This window comes from Mirounga angustirostris, unplaced genomic scaffold (assembly GCF_029215605.1).
Source record: "Mirounga angustirostris isolate CCGP_5_RB_7025 unplaced genomic scaffold, mMirAng1.0.hap1 SCAF_35, whole genome shotgun sequence".
Taxonomy (NCBI): Eukaryota; Metazoa; Chordata; class Mammalia; order Carnivora; family Phocidae; genus Mirounga; species Mirounga angustirostris.
This window is the reverse complement of record NW_026991743.1, coordinates 272,571-299,450: the sequence shown is the minus strand read 5'-3', so window position 1 is coordinate 299,450 and position 26,880 is coordinate 272,571. Positions and strand designations below refer to the sequence as shown.

At 37.1% G+C, this 26,880-nt stretch overlaps 1 protein-coding gene across 1 annotated transcript in view; it reads right to left on the bottom strand.

The window, feature by feature from the left end:
• LOC135363152 (alpha-mannosidase 2-like) overlaps positions 1–26,880 on the bottom strand; it is a 154,734-nt gene that overhangs the window by 33,326 nt on the left and 94,528 nt on the right. Inside the window, exons 13-17 of the mRNA XM_064583843.1 lie at positions 21,119–21,284; positions 19,578–19,796; positions 18,695–18,817; positions 14,841–14,955; positions 1,535–1,668 (exon numbers count right to left, since the gene is read on the bottom strand). Of these exons, the coding sequence (XP_064439913.1) occupies positions 1,535–1,668; positions 14,841–14,955; positions 18,695–18,817; positions 19,578–19,796; positions 21,119–21,284 (757 nt within the window). The remainder of the gene's footprint in view (positions 1–1,534; positions 1,669–14,840; positions 14,956–18,694; positions 18,818–19,577; positions 19,797–21,118; positions 21,285–26,880) is intronic.

Below are 26,880 nucleotides of genomic sequence, written 5' to 3'. Positions count from 1 at the left end.
TAAATTCTTGTTGTTCTAAGCCACCCATTTTGTGGTAATTTGTATCACAGGCCCAGGAAATTATGAACCTGAAGAAACAACTGCAAAATGTTAAAAAAAAAAAAAAAGAAAGAAAGAAAAAAGAAGAGAGAGTTTCAAAGAATTTTCCATTTCTCCTTTCCAATCTGGATCTTCCCAATCAAATTAACTTGTATACTCACTGAAAAGGACATTCACACTGTCATGACTATAGGGCTGCCACCCTCACTCCCTACCTGTTGGTCTAGATTTCTAGTTTTGCTCAAGGACTACTCTTTCCAAGGCTTAAAAAATGGCCTATTTTAGAAGCAGAAATATTTAGGTCATAAATTTAGAAATTTAGAAGTTTAGAAATAATATTTTCCCATTTATTCAAATGCTCGATCCTTGAAAAGAAAATTCACATGTTTATTCACTTTTACTAAGTTTTTTTCATTCATGTATACACCCACACATACAAATAATTGCTTTTGTAAGATTTTAAGAAAAGAGTTTCTTTTGTACACAAGGAAAATGAATCACCATAAAGTCAGGGCTTCATTTGAAAACCAAACAGCTGTGGTAGAATTAACATGTAAATTCAAAGTGTATAATGCAATTTTTATGCTTTGGAAAAGGTTTAAATTTAACCTTTGCAGGAAATTGTAGAAGAGAAAATTATCACAACCCCTTCCACTCATCCCAGTTGAAAATCAGACAAAGTAAAAGCATTTGTTGTGAAATTATTTCTATTCATAGCCAGAAATTTCTAAAATGCTAATGTCTCAAAAACATGCTAATGTTTTTAGTGGTAGTATTTCAAAGCTATGTTGTCACACACATATACTCTGAATATAGAAATTTATGTAACAATCAAAAGAGCCCTATTAAATTAGAGAGCTAACAATCTGAAAAAGATTGAGTCAATTTTCTCATTACTATTTCAAACTATTTTGTGAACATTTTGATTAAATACATACCTGCCCACATTTCTATATATGTGCTTGTATTTCTTTGTCTATGTATATGTACACAAGTGTGTGCATAAAGGTAAATACACATACATTATTGATAAAAAGAGGGAAAGAGCTTTCCTGAAATTTAAAAGAGCCCATTATTACATTATACATTTAAAAGTATATATGTAATAAATTAAATACACACATACCATTTCTTTATGAGGGGAAAAATACATACTCCACCAATCCCTAATTATGTTTCCTTTCTATTAAACAAATTCAGATATATTTTGGTGTCAAGGCATTTAACATGCAAATGGTCACCAAATCTGCCTTTGAAAACACTACCTCCGTAAATCAGATGCTCTACAAACCAATCTCTCAAATATCTGTTCTAACTTTGGACATCTGGTTGAATATAGAACCTATAAGTACCTGTTAAAATTCAGTTTTCCTTTAGAAATAATTTGTAAACTTAAGCATATTTTTCAAAGGATCCAAAATTAACTGGCCCACTACCATATATAAAAGTTACACACTAACACAGCTATTACTTAGACATTTTAAGGGAAAATTACCTGATATCCATTCAGGTCAGTATAAAATTTGTTTTGACTGTTTATGCTAGAAGAAATTCTCATTGCAATCTCACGGTTATGTTCTTTTCGGATGTCCACGATATTGGACACTTCCACAGACTGTCCGTCTGTTCCTAAATTTAAAAGAATATATATGTTAATAGAAATTGATTGCTCCACTTTTCTTATACTGTACAGAACTTCCAGAGTGACATACATTTTCCCGTTTTCTATTCCTATCTTCACCATTTTTCATGCTAACTGTGCCACCGTTCACCTTTTTCTTTCTTTTCTTTCTTTCTTTTTTTTTTTTTTACACTGTCAGACAGTAGAAAACATTTACTCCAGAGAACATGTAACTCAACAGAAGGATGAAGAGCTTGGGATGAGATAAACGCAGATGAAATATAAGATGCAAATGATTCTCCAATGAGTTCTGGAGGGAAAAGAGAACTTTAAATGAGAAAAGGTTAGCCCACTCCAGGCCAGGCCGCCTGTCACGTGTACGGCCATTCTCCAACAGAGCCATGTGAGCCTACTTCTTCATGGCTCGCCTTCCGTGCTGGAAATCTGAAGCAGTGAGATCTACACTCTGTTGGTTCGAGAGACAGTCTATTACTGCCCATGATCTATAATCTAGGAAAAGAGACACGAGATCCAATGAGATGCTTTATGGCTAAAATGGATATTATCATATTAGTATTTGTGGAGTATAATCTGGACAGCTCCCCAGAAGTTAAATCAATTTTTTTTTAGATTTTATTTATTTATTTGACAGAGAGAGACAGCGAGAGAGGGAACACAAGCAGGGGGAGTGGGAGAGGGAGAAGCAGGCTTCCCGCCGAGCAGGGAGTCCGATGCGGGGCTCGATCCCAGGACCCTGGGATCCTGACCTGAGCAGAAGGCAGCCGCTTAACCGACTGAGCCACCCAGGTGCCCCAAGTTAAATCAATTTTAATTGAGTTTGGTATCTCTTAGGACCCCTTGTTATGGAGTGATTCATTTTGTCCTTTGCTATATAAAGCAGAGGACAGCTTGAAGAAGTCCCATATGTATCAAACATTTATTTTTTTGGATAAGCCTAAACTTTTCACTAATTTCTATCTGTCATGCCACCCTAACTATATCTTCTGGTCCTGAGTGAAGCCTTGGGTCTATTTCCGAGACGGAGAGGGGAGTTATGGAGAAATCCAACACTCCTAATACAGACTGAGTATGTAGAAGAGATACTGGATCTTCTACAAAAGAGCAATCAGGAAAGCAAGCAATCAAAGGAAGAAAGACTGGCCCTATCCTATTTCATACGGCAGAAGGTTTTTAAGGTTCTAAGAGCCCTGGACACGTACCTGCAGTTGTCAGTCGTTACCCACCAGTCCTCACACACACTCTGTCACAGCGTGCTGATCACCAGGACACTCTTTAGACAAAGAAGGCTATGTAAAGAGAAATGGGGAGTGGGAGAAGGGAGTAAGGAGGACTTTTTCTGGAAGCCAAGAAGAATCCCCAGGGCTTAGAGAAGATGAAAGCAAACAGTTAAAGGAAGGAAGTTTGAATCGGTGGGACTGGTGGAAAATAATGAAAATGCAGCTAGCTGAGGCACTATAGGTTTATGTGAGAAGTACACCGGAAATTGTAAGACATCAACAGTAATATGCTGACAATACTAAATGGGCAGAAGCCTCCATCAACAGATTTTTCAGAATTCTCACAGAAGTTCTTTTCTGGGAGATGTTACTCCTCCAACTCGACAACCTCAGTCAGAGATGACTTCAGTTTCTTACTATGTTCATAAAGCTGTGATGAGCAGTATGACCTCATGTGTGGGGGAAGAAGGTCCTTTTCTTTTCCCTCCCACTTTATGGCCAGTCTGAACCACTAACCAGTAAAATATACATATAACTTTCCTTCTGACAATTACCAGATAACTGACCCAAATAGCTTCACTACTACTGGGAAGTTAAAAGAAAACAAAAATCGCATCCACTGATGCCAGAACAATGGTGTTTTCTTTGACTAGGAAATGTATTACTTTCGATGCAAACTTTCCTTTCAGTAGGTTTATGTCAACCCCAATATCTTTCAAAGCCAATGAAATGTATATGGAATTCTAACAGACAAGCTTCCACAAATGAACCAAAGATGCCAAAAAACACAAAATACAGCATAGGGATGAAGTCCCCCATGAAGCATTCAGGCAAACACCTCATCTACTGGAGGCACTCGTGGCTGTTTGGCACCACGTCCGTTTTCTCCTCTCTAGACTGGATATTCTCCCAGGGGGTCAATAGAGTACATGAAATGAAATAAAGTCTTTACAAAGGAGAGTGTCATTAATTTCAAGTCACGTATCTCTGGAAAACATTTACAAAAAACATGCTTCAAGAAAAAATAAATAATTTCACATTACCTCTGGCAATAATAAATTATTTCTGTTGAGAAAATGATCTTTCTTGAGCTCAGTATTATGCTCAGATCCGGTTGTGGCAACAAATGCTTAAGTCTCCTTTAAAAGGAGCCTCGATGTCCATTCACAGTTCAGCAAGACATCTGTGCCAGGACAGGCTTTTAAAGTAAGATCAAACCTAATACACTTATTATGAACAAACCAAATAAATCTTGTAATGGTAATCAAAGCAAGGAGGTATCCCTGAGTCATCAAAGGTAATTTATTACTTTTTAAAGAAGAATCTATGTGAGGGGGATAAAGGACTGCTACCTTTTCCTACTCTAGGTCAAGAATTCCCTAAAGTGTGCCATTCCCAAAGAAGCTCATGGGATTGAGGGGAGAACTCCCTGGGAAGCATGGGTATGAACCGATCGGTCTCAGTGACCTGCAGAATCTTTGCAGCAAAAGGTTCTTTTACCAAATTGGTTCCACCTGGGCATGGATGGCCAGGAATTTCTAAGCCCCTCTGGTTTTTCTTCAGTCCTGGGAAAGAAAACAGCTCCTACCTAACAAGCATAGTCCGAAGAGTTATGTCATTGATAAAGACAGAGAATTAAGAACTCCCTTGCTGCTAACACCTCACCCTCTGTCCCCAGAAAGAGAGAATGGAGATTATTTATCTTTATTAACAGAGGCAATGCAAGGTAAAAACAGAGCAAGTCCACAGGTGGAAAGCCATCATAGAGAAGCGGAAAGAGTCTTGCAGAACTCTGAAGTTTTGTTTGTTTTTTTTTTTCTCCTCCCTGGAGCCTGTTAGCTCCTTACAGATTGTCTTACACACCATCTCTGCATTCCAGTTTTTAACAATAATTTGGGGATGTAGTAGGTGCTGAATCACCATTAAAGAGAATGAGTTAAGATGTGAGAGGCTGCCCTTCATGATGCAGAAGTCAGCTGACATGGGAGGAAAGCAAACTAGGCCATGGACAGAGTTTAAATAGAAAGAAAGGAATAAGTACTTAGATTTTGAGCAAACACATGCATGTTAGAATGTAAGCTCCTCAAGCACTGGGACCATGTCTTATTTATCTTTATGCTCCCAGCACATAATAGGCAGATAGTGTTTGCTGAGTAACGGGCAGCAGCTACATGGGAGAATCAGCCAACAATTACTGAGTCCCCGCTATGTACCATATGCCCCGCCATATGCTTTACATACAGTAACTCATTCAATCCTGACCCTAAGCCTAGGAGAACATACCTTGCCCCAGATCACAAGGCTGACAGAACCAGCACTAAGCCTCTCGGCCATCATGTCTCACTGGCAAATTGACCACTAGAGAATGTTAAAGTTACTTTGGGACCATCGATTGGAGAAGCTTTGCAGTGACTCTAAGTAGAAAGGAGACCTCCAGGTTATTTTTTAAGAAAGGGAGAGGGTACTGATCTGGGATGATATGCTGCAAGTGCTACCTAAAGGAGACAAATACATTATCAGTAAAATAAAATAAAAATAATAAAAAATAATTATGGGACAGGCTTGCCAGAATACAAAACTTCTTCAAAACAATCCGAAATCTTTTCTTTAAAAATGTCACGGTCACTTTAGAAGCCAATAAAGTAATATATACTAATTAAAGACACTGTGATCTCACATATTTACCTAAGATGAACACTAATCACAAGCACAAGCATGTTCACTGTGCACTGGTGCCAAGGGTAGAAACATGGGGAAACAGGCTAGATGCCCACCAACAGAAAAATGAATAATAAAACCAGTACATCCACGTTTTGGACTGCTCTGTAGCAAATGAATGAGGTAGCTCTCTGCCCTGGCAAAGAAAGATATCTGATGCAAGAGGTGAATGGAGCATTTGTACAGTGTGATGAACTTTTTGCTAAAACCAAACACAATACTATACCTTTCTGCAGATATGCATGCAAGAGAGGTGTGTGTGAGAGAGAGAGAGGAGATAGAGATAGAGAATGCAAGTGATCCGAGGGTGCACACAGGTATCTGATTACCTCTCTTGAGTAGTGGATAGGGACCACGCACAGATTCTAGAGGGATTTTACATTATATACATATACTATAATGTGTGACACTTTTGTCAAAAGAGTATACATATATATTATTTGTATACATAAAAATTATTATCTTTTTTATTCTATTTTTTTTTTTAGATTTTATTTATTTGACAGAGAAAGACACAGCAAGAGAAGGAACACAAGCAGGCAGAGTGGGAGAGGGAGAAGCAGGCTTCCCGCTGAGCAGGGAGCACGATACGGGGCTCGATCCCAGGACCCCGGGACCATGACCTGAGCCGAAGGCAGACGCTTAACAACTGAGCCATCCAGGTGCCCCCGAACTTACCCAACTTAACCAGGAGTTGACACTTAGGGTTATTAACTAATACACACTGCTTCACTCAACACATAAACGACAATTCTCACAACAATGATAAATTTAGTAGGACGATATGGAGATGATGTTTCTAAAAAAGCAAATATTATCATTTTTAAAAACTGTACTCATATCTGAAAGTACCAAGAATAAAAATGGTAATAATTCCCATAACTAGATGACCTTTTTGTCCATGTTGACTTATTCAACTTGCCTATCCATTGTAAGATCTAATTTATCCTCTGAGGTACTTGCTGATTTCCAGGTCTGTAAATGTTCATATTGACTATTTCTCCACAAGTGAAAATTTTAACATCTGCTTTCATGAATATAAATTTGAGTAAATTTCATTCCAAGTCTTGAATTTAAGAAAATGATGATGCACCACTTCGTTTCATTTCTAAAGCACTTGATAAATAACTACTACGACTTATTGATCAACTTATCATGAGCAAGGCACTAGTCTACATATTTTAGGCTTTTCATTTCAGTAATTCTTAAAATGACACAAAAGTAAATGCATAATAGGAAAAGTAGAGCATTTTGATTCCATGGATTGCAATTTTTGGTTAAAGATGACACCAATTAACTACAATATACTTGAAGACCTAGTAATAGAAAAAAACACACAATAACACTGAAAGCTGTCTTTTTTTTTTTTTTTTTGTCCTATTAAGCATTGATTTTAAGAAAAAATAGGTTTGGGACGCCTGGGTGGCTCAGTCGTTAAGCGTCTGCCTTCGGCTCAGGTCATGATCCCAGGGTCCTGGGATTGAGTCCCGCATCAGGCTCCCTGCTCCTTGGGAGCCTGCTTCTCCCTCTGCCTCTGCCTCTCTCTCTCTATCTCTCATGAATAAATGAATAGAATCTTTAAAAAAAAAAAAAGAAACAATAGGTTTTTTGGAAGCTCTCTCTTGGAGGGAATACAACATCTACATCAGTAACATTTTTTTAAATCCAAAACAGACAAGATCTAACGAAAGCACTTCCATGGGGAGTGAATAAAACAGCTCACAACACTGTAGAGCTTTCCTGTTCCCTTCCCAACGATCCAAGCTGGGGCTGGTCCAGGACAAGCGAGGGAAGAATGCTAGAATACTCATAATGGTCTGTTCGCATACTCTCCACACTGACAGTCACTCTGAACTTGCCTACTTCCCGCTCTCCCAAACATGCTCCTTTCCAAGGTAGCTTAATGCAGGAAGCCTGGATTCTGTGTACTCTTACTTCTCAAGTTGATCTTGCTATGGAGGCAAGCAGTTCTTCCTTGTTTTTTTCTTTTTTTTTTAAATCACACTTTTACCGTTCCTTCTCTTGAATTAACAAAAAAGAATCAGTAGCATACCACTCATTCATCCTAACTCCAGTGGACGCTGAACAGAGACAATTTGCAATACTGGTGTTTGGTTGAACTTTAAAGGCTGGGTAACAAATATTTTCCAAAACATGTGATTTTCTATTGTTTGGCTTCAACAAAACTGAAGGTGTATCTAATCAATTTGTCAGGCAGTAGATCATTAAAAATAATTGATTGAAACTCAAGTTTGACAATAGACAATTCTGTGATTTATGGACCATAACTCATAAGGAGTTCAAGGGACTGAATGACATTCTTATAATAAAACTCCTTCCATTCCCACCTATTTATGGTAACATCATTTTTTGGCCTTACCTTTATAAAAACAAAAATTAAGAAGAAAATCGATGCTGAAACCTATCTCATTCTAGCAATAAGTAACATTCACCAATGGATACATGAACATATGGGGATACAAAGGGTAGAAACGATTCATCCACTGAGCAAAAAGTTTCCTATAAGTTCATGAAATAAATGACCAAAATGGCAATATACAGGAGGCAGACGCTTAACGACTGAGCCACCCAGGTGCCCCTATACAGGGACTGTTTTGATCAACTGTATACTACTAATAATCTTTATAACTCAATCCAGAAAAAATTTAATACTTACTTTTAGGATGATAGAATTTTTAAACTTAATATACACATACATATGTATTTAATAAGAGTAATGCAAGGTTGATAAATAACAAGACTCTCAAGCATAAAAATATTACATTAAGATAAAATTCTGTGGAAGTAGAATGGAAATACGAGTTCAAGGAGAAAATAAGGATGTGAAATTTGACTGTTAAAGATCTTATTCAGGCCTTTTTAAAAATGCATGATTTGGAAATCAAATTGCTACTCACTGGATATGCTTATTTTAAAATATCAATATTTATTATATCCCAGAAAAAAACATCTGCAATTCTTTAAATGTATAAAAACTAGATGCCAACTTAAATATATGTAATAGTTTTTTCAAATTCTAATCGAACAAAGGAGTCTGATTAAAAAAAAACCCACTTCACGCTTTGTAATGTTCTTTCCCTCCTTTCTGCCTATATAAATGACATTTCTCTAAGACATAGCATCTCAACAGCTCACTTCCTTTATCAAATCTTCCCCAAAACCCCCAACCCTCAATGGCTACTGTCTTTTGTAACACTTATGTCTAATTCATCTGGCCCACATCCTCTTTTTTTTTTTTTTTTTAAGTAGACTCCACACCCAGCACGGAGCCCAATGTGGGGCTTGAACTCACAACCCCTAAGATCAAGACCTGAGCTGAGATCAAGAGTCAGACGCCTAACCGACGGAGCCACCCAGGTGCCCAAAGCCTACACAACCTCTTAAGGAGACACAACACTTAATATGTGCCAGGCTTTATGTATATTAACTCAGTTAATCTTCCAACACTTCTGTGAGGTGGATTCTATTATTGTCACCTTTTTCAGTATGACAAAACCAAGGACAGAGAGGTAATAACTTGCGCAAGGTCAAGCAGCTAGCTAGTAAGCGGCAGAGCTGGGATAGGAGCTGGAGATGACATGCAGGTACGTGGACTCTGGAGTCTGAGCTCTTAACCACCATACCCCCCCATATTTCCCATCCCCCTGCCCTTCATCTGAGTTTAGTACAACACTTATTTGTGGGGGAGGATGCTTCCCTGCTAAGAAGCTATGCTTTCAACACAGCAGCTGCTGTCAACGAGCCCCCAAGATAACCTCTGAGTTCTCAATTTGTTTAGCCAGAATGTGCTTATAGTCCCTTAAAATAACCTCCTCTTTCATGCCTGTAGGGAATAATCAGATTCAACACATAGCTACTTATTTCAATTTTTAAAAGTTCCAATTAACAGGAAAGAAAAATCCTTAGCAGTCAATTGCATATTATGGTATTCCAAAAATGTCTGAATTACCTAAGTCTGCCTAGCCATAACTTACTTAATGTTTTTTACTCTTAAACTAAATATGGAACGCAGTCCTGGGAAAAAAATGAGAGATTGATTGCAAACCATTTTAATATCCTCATGAATCTTTTCATGGAAATAAAAACAACTTCAGTGAAGCTCTGAGACCTTGTTTACAAGGAGGAGGACTCCAGGGATGGAAGGCCCAGATTCAACCATCCTTAGAAGATGAATTTAGGAGCAAGGAGTTAAGCACAACAGAGACTTTATGTAATACTAAGTTTTGTGAAGACTCTTTAATGGTTATACCTAATTGGCCATCTATCTAGTCTTTCTACAGTTTAAGAAACTGAGTCCGTAAGAAATCTAAGGACAAACTCAAGGTCACTGGTTGGCTTCAAGGCACAACTGAGGATTCAGACCTCTAATTCCCAGTGTGATTCTCTTATGTGTTTAACTAGATGGAGTTCATTTTGACTTTCTAAAAGTCAAGGGTCATGTTATGAATCCAATCACATTACATATTCAAAACAGAGAAAAACTAAGCGACCTCTTTTTGAATGCTAAATGTGCCCATGCAAGGAAATTACTCAGTCATTGCAGCCAAAGGAAAGTCTTTTCTTCCATACTTTTTGATGGCAGTTCATTACATTTTACCTCCAGGCTACTTGCTTTCTTTTAGCAAGATCCATTACATATAGTACTTTCATAGTATGTTGGTGGAAAATAGGCAAAAGTATTGCATTTAGATATTTCTCTTAAGGGTTGAAACATGGTTTGCACACATACTCATTCATTCACAAACACCCGCCTAGGAGAACGTAGTCCTGGGGCGGAGAGGCGGGGGGAAGCTTGAAGGTATATATTTTAACCGATCTGGAACCTGAACCTTGTGCTAGTGAAAATGTACAGGACACACTGGTAACCCATAGCAACCTCATTCTTCAAAGTAGCTGTTGATGTCAAAAAACTAGGGCACCAAAGTCTAATAATTACAACTCCAAAGACAAATGAAGCCACAGCTAGCAAATGTCACTTACTGATCATGATGTCACTGCAAGGTATGCACTTGTTGTGATGAAACATATATAACGTAAGGGGATACAGGGGCTTCTGCCTGTATCACATTCTATCTTCCAAATCAAGATTAACAAAGAAAAGCTAAAGTAGCCTTAGTGACACGAAAAGCTTCAATTTAATTAAAGATGATTATAGTGCAAGAAAAATTAATCCTCATTTCTCCCATCTTTTCCTCCAGAAAAATGTTATTTTCTACAAACTAAATATAATCTTTGAAAAATTAAAAAAAAAATAGTTCCAAAAGGGCATTTCATTAAATTATGGGTGCTACAAAATGGATTTCTTATTTAACCTGATAGAAGGCGATACATTGTGTTGCATTAGAACTCTTTCAAATCCCTCTGATCTTGTAGAGCTTTTAAAGCTAGTGAGCACAAGATTTCCTCTAATTTAATATTTCTAGAAACGTTTTGAATGTAATGTTTGAACAATAATGAAAAGAAACACAAGAGTGTTTTTTAATAGCTTAAATGATGTTAAGAGAGGACTCTAAACTGCACCTCTGACCATTTTCAGAATCTGGAGAGAACACAAATAGACACTAAAACTTAAATATAAAACACCAAGAAAAAAACAAAAAACAAAAAAACAAAGTTGGTTGAACCTACGCCTCCCAACTCAGTTTGTTGCAAAATCAATGATGACCACACAGTTTTTATAATCTGGGAAGTGCTGTTTGATTTCTGTTCTTGCTTTTGTTTTCTCTCAAAGCTTAATTGGAGCCAAAGGTTACTTTGGGGGAGAAAACGGTCAAAGAGTAACTAAAATAGAGACTGAGGAATTTAAGGATACTTTATCAGGTTTGTATTACTTTAGTTTTTTTAAAAGAATATTTCAAGTAAACTGAATTTGAAACATTTAATATAGACTCTCAATAAAGACAGATATTCCATAATATCAACTCTTTCTGTTTCTTTATCCTTGTTGCTGAGAGGTAATAAAATCTTTTGTATAATTAATGGTTTAGTAACCTAATACCATTATAGTACCTAATCATAAAATATTAATAGTTTCTCTCCCCCAAGCCCCATTTTTTTCTGGCTCATAAATTTGGTACTAACAACAAACAGGCTCTATTCATTAATACTCATCCGAATAACTGCATCTGGTCAGTTTATTTAAAGGGGGCACAATTAGCATACATCCAAAGACAATTTAGAAAGTTAAATTTGAAAGTAGGTATTTACGTTCTTTCAAGAAATATTAAACACAAGCCACTCGACAAAAGCATGGAAGTTGGCTGATGTTTTCTCTACACCTAAGACGAAAAGCTACATCCTGTCCATGGATTTTGATCAATCGCCCAGATACCTGGTTTACATGAGGCCGAAGTTTAAAACACCGAAGAGCTTTCAAGTATTTCACAGTATGGCTGCTTTGGTGCAGCATAACCAGACCCCATTCAGGCACTTTGAACTCGTCGACATCCAAACACCCTGAAGACCTCACATCTCTTCCTTAGGTTTTGACCAGTGATTTAATTAAAACCCCAATGAGCCAGGATCCAGACAACCTGAGCCTTCATGCACCGGTATGTGAAAGAAAACGACAGATGGAGGGAGGTCAGGAAGGCGACTGAGAAGAGGCTCTCTCTCCACAACGGGGCTTATTTTTTCCAAGAGGGAGATTTGTTGAGAGGGGCTCAGATACAAACATAGAAGGATGTATAGTTTGAATGAAAGCCTTTCAGGTGAACTGGTATCTCCATCTCCCACCGATTGCTTTCATGTTGGAAAAAAACAAAAAATATAAACACTCTGGGCTTGAGAGAGCAAAAATAAAGATCGCTATGTCACTTCGAATGGTTATACACGCTGGTTTCAGGTTCAATCCAAGCCAAGAACAGTAAAACCCATCTGGAGAAGCACTCTAAGTTAACTTCACGTTATACCTAACTTATTTATCTGTCGTTTCCCACCAACTTCTGAAGCTTTCTGCTTTCAAGCTACAGAAATCTCATCCAAATGCTTCACCCTGTTTATTCCACCCATTGTGACATCCAGAGGCAATTCGAGGTCTGTATTCTTATTTTATTATTATTATTTTTGTTATGCTAATACTCTAAGCGTCCAGTTGAGAACAACTTCTCTTTCTTAACTGACCAATCCACTGGCATTGTCACCTTGGAGGGCTGGGAGGCAGTTAAATCTTGGTGGTTCCTGGTTCTGCAAAGGGGCTACTAGTCAGCCATTGGGCATTTTGGACTGCTTAGCTGGGGAGAAGGAAAGAGGAGAAAAGAAAAGCTTTTAGGGCCTGGTAAATGCATGTTTGTTGGGTTGAGTACACAGGCAAGTCAGAGCCTACTAATTTCCAAATCAACCACTGGGATATGACGGCAAACTAAGCTTATAGTCACAGCAGCAGAAGAGGGCCCTCTAATTTACGGAAACCATCCTCTGTGATGAGCTCCAGATCCCCTGGACAACCTGCGAAAACTCTGAGGCTGCAATGATGGTGACAGACTCATTTAAACAAAAAGAAAAGCAATTAAGCAAACGGACTTGACTGAGAAGTAGGAATTCTCTGGCGAGCTGCTTCAGCATGAACTCTGTCACACAGCCTACCTCCTAAGTAGACCTAAGGAAAAACAACAGTAAACCATGCTTGATGACACAGGCCTGGGCCAAAGTGGGGGCCATGCTGTACTCAAGGAAGAAACATTCCATTACAAGCAACAGTTTTTTAAGCAAATCTAAAAGCAGATAAGCACATCTCCTGTGTGATGGGGATGCTACTTTCTACCCATAAAATGAAACCTCTGGCCGTAGCTGAAGGTATAATTTTAGAGCTCTCAGAGATGTTGAACAATGGCTTATGCAAGAGTAGAAAAGGATGGTCAAAAATATTGTTTCTGGCTTACCAGAGATTTTAGAAAACTCAATAAAACTCAATAAAAGATTATTTCAGACTTTCTTGTAGGTAGCAAAGTGAACATTCCCTGAACACAGTACCCTTTGCTTCCCCACAAAACCCAAAAAGCAAACAGCGCCTGCCCATATATTTTATCATTAGTTTTCAAACGCTTTATTATCTACTGGTATAAAGATTCAAGGAAACAATATTTCCTTTTCTAACTTTTTCAGCCTAGCTAACAGCAAAGAAGAATCTAAAGTGGCATTTTTATGAGGTCCTTTTCTAAGAGAGTTGATACCATGGTTAAGTGGTCTGGTTACTAGGATTAAATTTGTGGTTGGAAAAGTACTCCATTCTAAAAAAAGTGAATTCAACATGAACCAACATAAATGTGCAACTCTGAGGGTGTCTGGGAGCCACGGCTCCATCCAAATCCTAAGGAAGGACAAGAACCACTGCCCATGGTTAAGTCCCTAAGAGGATTAAAAGCCTATTTACTGTCACTTGGTTGATAAAGATGCTGCTCATCAGTCCCATCCTAAAAGCAATAAACAATCGCCCGATTTTATACTCTCCCAGGTAAAGACTTGTAAACAGAAAGAACTAGTAACGAACGTTTTTCTTAAAAGAAAGTTAAATTCCAGTAACACCTGCTATTGTAATACATTCCATATTTAAGGCAGGCCATATGTGGGGGGGGTGTGTGCATGTCAGAGACGGTCAATGATCTACTAACTGAAAGCCGTAATTGACAGAATTCCCATTTTGTAAAATTAAAACAACAACAAAAAACCCCACTGTTTTTAGATCTTAGAAATAAAGATTCCAATTAATGAACTCATGACCAAGACAAATATTATGAGACGTAAGAGGAGATATATATAGGGAAAGAACATACATATGTAGAGTTAAATGTTTTACCATTTCTGATTATCAAAAGGCTAAGTATATTTTTAAACCACACAGTGAGTATAATGACAAGTTTAGGAAAGACCACCATAAATACCATGTTCAAAAACCAATTGCTCCATGAGAGGCGATGGACTCTGAGAAACAAACTGAGGGTTCTAGAGGGGAGGGGGTGGGGGGATGAGTGAGCCTGGTGATGGGTATTAAAGAGGGCACGTACTGCATGGAGCACTGGGTGTTATGCACAAACAACGAATCATGGAACACTTCATCTAAAACTAGTGATGTAATGTATGGTGATTAACATAACATAACAAAAAAAAACCCACACAAAAAACCAATTGCTAGTTTATTAAAAATGACACACAAAGAATTCCAGAACCAGAGTACATGTTTCACAGCTATTGCTTTGTTTTCTTACCTTGGATGTTGTACAGTCGGACCCTATGGGTAACATGTTCCAAAAAGCAAGTCACGTCTGAGTAAAACCTTCCACGTTGCACTCTGACAAAGGGCAGTGTTGTGTAAACATAAGGCTGAGGAGGAAATGACATTTTTAAGAAAAAATTTCAGCTTTTAACTTTTCCAAGGGATGTTTATTATCATTTCCCAAATGGCAAATACATACCACCTGATATTTGCAATCTCAAGTGAAAACAAAACCTTACAAGGTATCAGAACAGGCGCATGCTATAAAAATGGAGTATAAGGTTTTTCATTAGACAAAAAGTGCTGAAAATAGAAAATAAAAATGTTTACAACTTGACTGGCCTAGGTGATCTACAAACATTCCCTCCCAGCTATAAAAATTTCTAATTAAAACCCTTCTATATTGTCCATGTGCTATTTATTAGAAATACCATTCATTCTACAGCAGTGACATTTTCCCAGGCAAACGTTTATTATAACCGTGGCCCCCTAATGTTCAGGGGTCGGGCAGGTGGCAAGGATGACCACAGGGAGTCATCTAAGCAAACAGAAAGCAGGATTCAGAGAATTGCTTAATCACACTTAGGTTTACTAGTCTATAAAACACACTGCCCTTTTACTAGAAAGAACTGAATATAAAGCAAATTTACAAACTTGAAAAAACTATGGCAACCACTGGTTTAAGGTTCGTCATTTCGAATCTAGTTGTCAAGAAAAATCAGGAACAGAACATACTTCTGTGACATAGGAACACATTGAAAGCATTTATGAAGAATTATATTTTCTCTTTTTTTTTGAAGGAATTATATTTTCTTAAGCATTACAGGCTGCAGAAGCTCAACAATGGCATGACGAGCTAGGCTTGCATTGCGAACTACTTAAGTAGCATCAGATTTTCAGAACTGTGAAATTTTCTTCCAAATGTACCTCTCTGGTTCTAGAAAAAATATTCTGAAATTAATATAATGCATTAAGAGTTTACAAAGTTCTTGGACCTAATTTTACCATATAGCTAAAAAGTAAGGGAAGAACATGAAAGCTGGCATGGGGATTTCTGGGCTCCTACCTGTTTCTGATGCACCCACCTGCCTCCCTGATAGTCTTTTATTTTCTCTTTGTAAATATATGATAATTCTCTTGGTTTTTTAATTTAATATTAGAGCTATTTAAAGATAGAATAATTTTAAATAAATTAGTCACAATTGCCCATGCATAATATTCCAGAAGTATTGTTATTTTTCATTTTTTCTTTGGTATAAGAACAGTCAATCAAAACCAAATTCCTGGGGTGCCTGGGTGACTCAGTCGGTTAAGCGTCTGCCTTTGGCTGGGGTTATGATCCCAGGTTCCTGGAATCAAGCCCCACGTCGGTCTCCCTGCTGAGCAGGGAGCCTGCTTCTCCGTCTCCCTCTGCTGCTCCCCTTGCTTGTGCCCTCTCTCTGACTCTCTCTCTCAAATAAATAAATAAAAATCTTAAAAAAAAAAAAACAACCCAAAACCCAAATTCTTGTCCAAGTGAGAACAGACTGATACAGCTTATACTTAGGATCCACTACCCTTCCTAGAACGGCTACTATGAGCTGTAGTTTACCTTTAATTCCTCACTGATTAAAAAAAAAAAATCGAAACAACAAAAAACTAGACTCCTTAGAACGGTCAATGCTATTCTTTAAAATCTATTATTTGGGGCGCCTGGGTGGCTCAGTCATTAAGCGTCTGCCTTCAGCTCAGGTCATGGTCCCGGGGTGCTGGGATCGAGCCCCGCATCGGGCTCCCTGCTCAGCGAGAAGCCTGCTTCTCCCTCTCCCACCCCTGCTGCTTGTGTTCCTTCTCTCTCTGTGTCTCTCTCTGTCAAATAAATAAATAAAATCTTTAAAAAAATAAAATAAAATAAAATCTATTATTTGATTTCGGTTAACAGGTTTTTCGAAATTGAAGAACAACAGTAACTTCTGCAGGAGACAGGTTTCTAGGCAACAAAATATGGAGAATATTTAACTTATCTTGAAGTAGAGAAAACCTATATAAGTAGAAAAGCAAAGGAAGATGTTCTAAAGAAAAAAATACAGAACTGACTACACAAAAATTAAAAAAAAATACTATAACAGCATAACATAATTAAATTAAATGACACACTGATGGAACATTTTGCAGTATATAGGAAAAAGGATTAATTTTTACCATATATAAAGAATGCTTATAGATCCGTAAGTCATACCAGTAGAAAAATGGTCAAAGAACTTATATATGAAACTCACAAAAGATATAGGAGAGAGAAATAAATGTATGAAGTTTAGCTTCCCTAATAATCACAAAAACTTAACAGTAAAATATTTTTCACCCATTATTATAGGTAAAGCTTTTGATATGACTGATTCTCAGTGCTTGGAGTGGTATATTAGAGAGCTACTCTCAAAAATGCTGGTGGGAGCGAATATTTATGCAGTCACTTTACAGGACAGAGAAATAGTATGTATCAAGTCTTTTTTTTTTTTTTAAAGGTTTTATTTATTTGACAGAGAGAAACACAGCTAGAGAGGGAACACAAGCAGGGGGAATGGGAGAGGGAGAAGCAGGCTCCCCGCAGAGCAGGGAGCCTGATGCGGGGCTCCATCCCAGGACCCTGGGACCAGGACCTGAGCCGAAGGCAGATGCTTAACAACTGAGCCACCCAGGCGCCCCAGTATGTATCAAGTCTTTTTTTTTTTTTAAAGATTTTATTTATTTATTTGAGAGAGAGAGAATGAAAGACAGAGAGCAGGAGAGGGAGGAGGGTCAGAGGGAGAAGCAGACTCCCCGCCGAGCAGGGAGCCCGATGCGGGACTCGATCCCGGAACTCCAGGATCATGACCTGAGTCGAAGGCAGACGCTTAACCATCTGAGCCACCCAGGCGCCCCTGTATCAAGTCTTAAAGGCCTCATCCACTGACACAAAATAACTCTTCTAGAAAGTTATTCTCAGGAAATAATCATCACTGCATAAAAAGAATGCTACAAAGAAAGCTTATCACAATGTTACAGTAGTGAAGTATTGGGAGAAAATCTACATATGCAACAATAGGAAATTCTTTTTTTTTTTTTTTACATATATATACATTTTTGTGTGTGTGAAAACATTTAAGTTCTACTCTCTCAGCATATCATATAATATGGTGTTATCAACTACAGTCACCATGTTAGACATTGGACCCTCAGACCTTTAATCACAACAGTATATATTAAAAATGTGTTTTCGAAGAATATACCATTTGATTGTGAGCACTGTCACAACAGTGAAAATGGGGGAGAAAGGGATATGCATAGTAAGACAATAAAAAATACATCAAAATGTTGGCAGTGGTTTGCATGGCCTTTGGAATAGTTGGTAAATTTTATTGTTTTCTTCAGTTTTCTGCATTTTCAAAAATGTGCCAAAATTTGTATATATTATTACACCTTTACAGTCAAGGGGAGGGAAAATTTTTTTTGTTTTTTAAAGTGCTGAAAGTTAAGGAGAAAAATGGCCCACTGGACAATTTATTTTTCTCCTATGGCTAGATAATTTGTCTCTGTATATGTGCTGTGCCACACAGAACACCACAACAGCACCTGAACCCTCCAACAAATCTGGCTTCTTTCCATGGAGAGCAACTGTTCATTGTAGCACCTTAATGAATTCCAACCCTGAAAAATTATTTGTTTACCTAACACTCACGACTACCGATTGCCAAGTGTCAATAAGGAAATATAATAGTGGAACCAACTCATCTATACCTAACAGATGACAAAATAATGAGATGAACTTATTTTTTTCTTCATTACTCTTTCAATAAATGCTTATTCACAGCTCAGTTCATTGGCACTTACCTTGGCTTCCCCATCAGGTAAGAAGAGGTAGGCACCACTTTTGTCCTTTTTACTGGTGGTTCCATACCATGAAAATTGCACTTTTACTTCATGATGTTTACTGTCTTCTTTACTTATCATTTCCTAAGGATAAAAACAATGTTTAAAAGCAACTTACTATATTAAGATTTTAATGATGTTGCATCTGGTTCCATGTATATGTTGATTAAAAAAAAAAACACCAAAAAACCTCAAGACAGACAGAAAAATGCTAACATTCAGCCTCTAATGTTCACGATTCTTGGATGAACACCCAAAATCTTATATTTAAAAGTATACTTTTATAGCTAATACTTAGAATTTAAAACTTTCACAATAGAAACAAAAAGAACACACTTCATTAAGGAAGAAAGAGATACACAAATTAAGAGATGTGGACCAGTGCTTCTCAAACTTTCTGTACTGAAGAAGCAGGTTTATTTTTTTATTTCCAGTATGCATGGACCAATATTTTTGTGAAGTACAATAAGAGTGAATTACTAGAAAAATTAAATTTAAAGTGATATACCAAATATACACTCAAATTTTTTATTATTAGATTCAGTAGGCATAAATTTATTGTGTCATTGTGCTTTCAGAGTTTCCACAAACATTTTTCTCAACCATTACAGCTTCTATACTTATCTTGTGGACCAGTAACAGTTCATGGAGCAGCACCACCCACAGACCACCCTTGTTAGGAGCAAGTGGTCACAGTGGACCACATATATCAGATACATATAGCTCATCCATCCTTTCTCCCAGAGTATTTGCATCGACTTTCCCCCCTCTGCATACATAATCTGCACATATTATAATAAAAGTGATAAGCCTTCCATGAATTTGGAAACTATTCAGAACATACCTCCAAAAGCCCAGACTGATCAAACCGAAGTTTAACAAAGGAGTTCTCTAGAGTTATATCTTCTTCAGTACTTTTTACATTCTTCATGTTGAAAATTCCTTTATCTTTTACGTTACCATTATGCAGCACATACTCAGCTAAATGTGGGTCTGAACTTGCTGATTCCAAAATTCTATACACTTTCAGTCCGAGTGGTGGCATCTGCACTAGGAAGGAGATCTTTAAAAGACAGAGGAGAGAATTTTTTTAAAGAGAAATGCAATCTACTGAAAGAAAAGGATTTATACATCTAGTAAGAACAACAACAAAAAAACTACCGTATTTTAAAAAGAATTTAATACTCTAAAGATGTTTTGAGAATTTATGGGTAGAGTATCCACATTTCCGTTTATCCAGGGAATCTAATAACTTCAGGTTGGTAGGACTATCAAAGGCATGAATGCTTTCATTCAATATATGAAATTATACGAGCAACCTCAATTGTCCTCTGGTGCTCTTAATGGATGCTCAGAGGAGAAAATGCTTCATGAAGGTAGGAGCTTTAGGTGAACAACAATTTTTCCTAATTATCAGGACCCTTTTTATACTATGGTTTCAAGTACATTAAAAATAAAAGTGGTAAATGTAATACTATAAATATTAGGCAGGCTAACAGTGGCCATCGAATGCCTGGGGTCCAGCAGACAATGCACAAAGCACAGAGGATGCACACACACTGTAAGTCGTGACCTCTGCCTTCTAGGAGCTATTCCTCCCTTTTCTAGATAGGCTGTTTCCTGTAACATCTGACCAAAACTTCTATTATCTTCTCCTTTCTAACTAAAGGATTATGAATTTATGAAAGCAGCCAGCAATGGCTTTTAACAAGCAAAGTAATTCTCATTTAGAGTTCCTAGCTTTTGGCTGCGTCTTCAGAAGTACAGTTTAATTTGCACTCGAGACTCCAAGAATTCAACTTTTCTAGTGATGCGGGGGTCCAGTTTAATATTACTTTAAGAAATTTTCTCCAAAAATGTCTATTACTTCAGGCCAGGCTTTCCACAGTTGTATCTCAGGTAAAAAGCACCTTCCTCTATTTTAGGAAGTCCTTCTTTTATGGTGTGTCACGTCACCTTTGCAATGAAACGCTGAAAGGACCTAAGTTATTTAGAAAAGGTGTTATTCATCTCAACTTCAGTGTGCATAATTGTTACTGAATTGAGTTAAACAAAGAATTTCAAAATTTTTTAGGTAATGATGACTTCATTACTTCAGGAAAAAGTTCCAATACTTACAAAGATATACAATATACATGCTAATAACATACTAATAATAACATGTGATATACACACTAAAGAAGATATTAGTATTCTAGGAAACACAGGATCTCTTTTCCTTTTAGTGTCATTTAACTGGTCAGTTAAATCCCCTGGTATCCACAACTTTAACCACTTCACATACACCAATGTGATGACTCAAAGGGAGCAGGGATACATATATAAACTACATACTGGCTATGCTTTTTTAATGGTGACTCTTTAAGTTCTATGGCGAAAACGTACCTCATAGGCTGTCTGTGAAATAGTAGTTGCTGTATTCCAAACTGCACTCATCTGAATTTCCACAGGCTTTCTGGAAGCAGAAGACACTTGTGCTGTGGGGGAACTCACATAGACTGAGACCACTGAGATTCGGTCTTGTTCTGAAGGATTACAGACCACAAGATACCTGCAAAAACGGCTGCTTCACTACTCGGGTCTTAAAACAGTATTTCTACTTCTTTTACACTATGTGTAAAGACTCAGCTTGTAGACATAGAGTCAACACACAGAGAGGACTTATAAGGAACACATTCTGGTAAAATTTTTGGAGAACACGCAATTTCATCACAAATAACACACACTACAAAGGGTAATGAAATAATGATTCACTTTCTAAGAATAAAATGTTATACAAATGGAAGACATTAATAGAACTATAATAAAGTTATTTCCATGGCCCAGAAAATGACCTATATAACACATGGTTTTATTAGCCTTTCTAAAATAATCAGCTTGATCCAACTAATCTCCTGATCCCTGCCTAAGCTCGCTGAGTAAGAAAACACATACATTGCCTATTTGTACTTTAGCCACAATTAATTTCAATTAAAATCCTGACATTCATTTTAGACCACTAAAAGACAACAAAAATGTATGGCTATCCATGCAGAATCACACATTTATTTTATATACATGGGGTCCTTATTCCCCAAGAGAGTTGGTTCTGGAAAAAAGATCATTTCAAGTAGCTCCACTTAAAAAGGGTGTTAAAATTTTATACAAATAGTGCTAAAAAAGATTTGACTGGGCCTAGCTAGAAAAAGGACAACACACACTATTAAAATAAGTTTAGACAATTATTTAAAACTACATGCAATTCTTAGAATGAGCAAAAAAATGAATGAACTGGAGTTTCTGGCAGACTTTTTCCAACAATATTTTATATTAGCACATTATGACACCTTCACGCATTTAATTTTTATAGGATGGTTTTAAACATAACTACATTTGTAAACAATATTCAAGGACTTCATCATTTTTCCTAAAGTCCTCTTCTTAATTTCTTTGATATTCAAAGAATTCTTAGTTGGAGATCCTCACTGTTTCATGGCTTTGCCTGTGAGCAGAAATGTTCTAGACCATCATATCACAGACTTCATGAAACAGAGTCTTTGAAAGATTTATGATTTTACTTTATGATCAATTCGAATCAGATTATCTTCAAATAAATCAAAAGATATTTCAAAGAGGATGTTTGAATAATATAACTCACTGATTCATTAGTGAATATTTTCTTGATTGAAATATTTTGGTTTCCTATACAATTTTGTAACTGCAGGACCACAGAACTGAATAGTCAAATAGCAACCCCATCTCCCCCTGACCCATAGCAGCTACATCAAAGATGGCAGACACCAGCTAGTATTGTGTATTTAGTGCATTAGAAAGCGTAGTCATGCTCTTTTATTCTACGTGTGTTCTGTGTATTTCAATTGCATCGCAAATCGCATAAGAAGTAAAACTAATACTTGCAGTGGTCAAAACTAAAGTGAAGGACAACAGGAAAACACAAAAGAAAAGAGCGAGCATGTAGCATAAAATCTATAAAATGTTTGACTTATAAAGGGTTTATCGGGAGAAGCTCTTATGATAGAAATGGTATTCTGAGATACCAAAAGCGACAACACAGCAATAAAAATGTCTCTAATTCCTAATGGCTTATAGTATGCATCAGGATCACACAACCTAGCTTACACCACTTATGTTCACCGAGATTCCATAGATGTGCGAAAGAAGAGTGGCTGAAGCTGTGTAGTCAAAAACGTATTTACAAAGGACACTGAAGTCTTGACATACTGGGTAAAACCCTATTTTATCCACAGAAGCAATTCTAAAGAATAGTGAGGGCAATGCTAACAGACTTACCTGAAGGATCTGCCAACCTATTGGTGCCCTCCTACTGCCCTCTACCAGAGCTTACGTGTCACCTGACTTGTCCCATCACAAACACACCTGGAGAATCACAACTGCCAGGATTCATTGTTACCAGCAAGACAATACTATATTCCTAATGTGCAACGTGGAGAAGAAAAACAGTTGAGGATCACCTATCCTCAGCACCAAAGATGTTTAAGCCAGCATCCCAGAAATGAGTGATTTACTGCTTAACCCCATGTTCCCAGAGGCTTAGAGATAATATGGTCTGAAGACTCGGGCCAGTATCCTGATTCTGCAGAAGCCCTGAGGCACATCCAGGTACTGAGCCTAGAATTCCTACTGGCAGGTTTGTTGGATGCTCTACTACACAGGTCTAGTCATAAGGGCTCTGATAATAAAATGTAACATGTGCCCAACCAATAAATTAGGTAATAAGCATCCAGAACACAGATTCCTTCCCGTGTCCCATAGGGGAAAAAGATTCACATTTAAAGCAAATAATAATTTTAACCATACATTTAGTTTTATATAATATTAAATCACTTTTTATAATAAGCTGTGAACTAGGTTCTGTTTTGTTTCATTTTAGTAGCTAATTAGTATGAGTCCTAATTAGTATGTGACTCTGACACACACATTAGTATGTGATCCCGACTTTTTCAGGATCGGGATACCTTCACTAAAATCCTTTTCCTTGTTCCTCTTGTAGTGCATGCTTTATTAATCTGCATTTAGAAGGAAAAAAAAATCTGGTTCAGAAGAACAGAAGACTTTGAAATACGCCATATCACTTCAGTCTATGCTGTGAACTGCTTTGAGTTAATTAGCTCTGTCTCAGCAATTTCAGAAGACATGATGGACACGGGGAGGAAAGAAGAGAGAGAACAGAGGACTGAGTGTGCAAGAAACCAGAAAACAAAACAAAACAGAACAGCTAAGGACTCTCATTTAATCATCACTTCCCCCCTGCCCAACCCTAATACAAATCACTTTTTAAAATGACTCGTAGTCCAGATATTTACTTTCTCTCTTTCGTGGTGCATTACACAGTTCCAACTAACGGGGGGAAAACCTCTGGCATTACAGCAATAACAGAAGAGGATCATTTAAGATTTGCATTACCTGGCAGATACAGCAAAACTAACGTCAGCTTTTCTTTGCCACTATCTCATCTCCTTTCCCAAGTTTTTCTTAAGTTCTACCAAGTTATGCATTTCCAAATATCATAACTGGAAATGATTATAATCCTTCCCAGATTACAGTTGGTAGTCCCCATGCTAACTCTGCCTTCACAGTGTAACAAAATATCTCATCATAATCCAACACACAGAGGGCACACATTTTTCCTCTCCATCTTCTGCACTCTCCCAATTATGATCCTTGATGAGGTAATTGCAAGATGTTGGAAGCAACAAACAAAATCGCTTTGATTTCATTAGACAAACCACACAACTAAAACACCTTGTATAAACTTAATTCACTGTATAATAATCTGACAACAAACTAGAACCACACAGCTAGTTAAGAAAGTTTGATTTAAAGTATAAACAATAAAAAGGCAATTAAAACACAGACTAACCAGGCAATTTAGCAGGTGTTCACTGAACACATAACTACTTTGCCATTGCTTTTCAAGAAATAAAACTTAAAACTATCATTTTAAATGCAGTCTGTTCAGCCACTTCCACAGATAAAATCTAAAGCTAATAAAATCTAAAATAATTTTGTACCTAGGAACAAAATCACAGTAGACTAATTATAAGGGCCTGGGAAGGAAGATTCTTTTCAAGTTCACATAAAATTGATGAAAAGAATGATTTAAGATATCATGCCCTGAAAGCACTAAGGAGACAAACTCTGACCACGTTGTAAATCTTTCAGAAATCAGTATGTGAGAATGATGGTCGCCTACTGATAAATATTTTCTTCAAACTTCTAGGTGACAGTAAAAATGTATATATAATAAATACAGTTATATTATTTAAAGCTGCCTATCATAAACTTTAAACTGCCTAACACAAAACCATAAAAAGTATTTTTTCAGGAGGTGCAAGAAAGGAATAAGAATTTCTTTTTTAATTCTGATAACGAGGAAGCCTAATGAATATTCAAGAAGCTAGATCACTAGTAGACAAGCAGAATCAAGGAAAGGACTCTTATAAAGAAGAAAAGTTAGCACTTAAATACCTCTGTGCTTCGGGAATGTGGTACAGAGGGTGAAAAGTCAGCACCAGTTGACTTGCAAAAATTTCTTGAAAGACAGACATTTTTCAGTTTTTGGAAGGGATGGGAAGCTGGACAAAGAGGAAAAGTTGAGGCACTTAAGCATGATGCTAGTAACAATCCAATGCAAGTCAGAAGAGTTATGGTGCTTTCTCCTGTACTGTGCCTTTATTAGGGAATTTGCTAATTACTTTAAACTAATTATTTCATAATTCTTCCAAACCTTTATTATATAGCTCTACAGTCTCTATCTGCAAAATCTGAAAAATTCTGAAAATCAGGTTTTTTCAAAACTCATTTGGTGGCAAAACCTAAACTGAACTGACATGAAGCCACATAAAATTATTTATTCCACTTGATCTTTTAATATTCAGAAATTTTAAATTATTTAATGAGCCCTGTCCCAGACTGAAATATTTATGTAATAATATGCCATATATGCATATTATGTTCCTAGAAAATAAAAATTCTGAATTCACAAAAGATTTCAGGTAAAGGATTGAGGATTTTATTTAAAGGTAGGCTATACAAGCAGTCCAAGGCATAGACTTCTTATAGAAGACACCCTATCTGTGGTTCTGAACAAGAAAGAAAAAGAAAAAAACAAAAAACAAACAAACAAAAAAAACCACAAGAAATGAAAGGGGAAGGAGAACATGAACATATCCCAGCACAGTGCGACAAAGGCAGGAACACAAAATAAATCTGTCACTGAATGGCTGACTATCTGAACCAAGGAATAAGTATCTTTTAACATGACCCTAAATAGGTCACTAAGAAACAGTAAACATTTAAGAATATTTTCTTTATATATGAATACCCCAAATCCCAACAGGACATATATGCTTTTACTTTATCTCTATCCCAATTCTTAATTTTACAATATCTAATTATGTTTTGGTTTTAGAATAAATGGAAAATCTGTTTCTTTAATAATTGTGTTAGATATGATTTTACTACCTAACTGGTAGGAGAGTCTTGAGAACAGGATTTTAAGAAGCTTCTAGCATCCAGGACTGATTTATTCAGCACAGACCTGTTTCCACAGTGTGCAGAATACAACTCCAGTCTGAGAGGAAGAGGGCAGGGAAGAGTAGTCCATGATCAGAAAATATGGTAGCTGGCCTGAGTCGTCTAGTTAATGAACCTAATGAGTAGATAATGCTAGTTGCCTACCCAATAGCCATTCCCATATTCTCCTTTCCTGACAGAAACTCAATTTTACTCAGGAAGACAGTAATCGTACCTTTAAAAAAAAAAAAAGCCCTTGATTCTCCATGCTTGTGGCTACGTGACACAGTTCTGGCCAATGAAATATAATTAGAATTCAGCAAGTGGAGCTTCCCAGAGAATTATTGTATCCTCAATTTAATAAAAGTCAGCAGACTCAAGTGGCATAACTTTCATCCTTTGCTCCTCCTACCCCTTCCTGGCTGGAACACAATGCAATGTCTGGAGAACCAGGCACAATCTTGAAACCATGAGAACCACCACAGGCTAATGCAGAGCTGAGAGGTAAAAGGGGCCTGGTCCTTTCATGACCTCATGGAACACATCACAAGGCCTGGACTACCTACTACTTTGAAACTTGGTTTCTTGGGAAGCCAATGTAGCACGCTTTT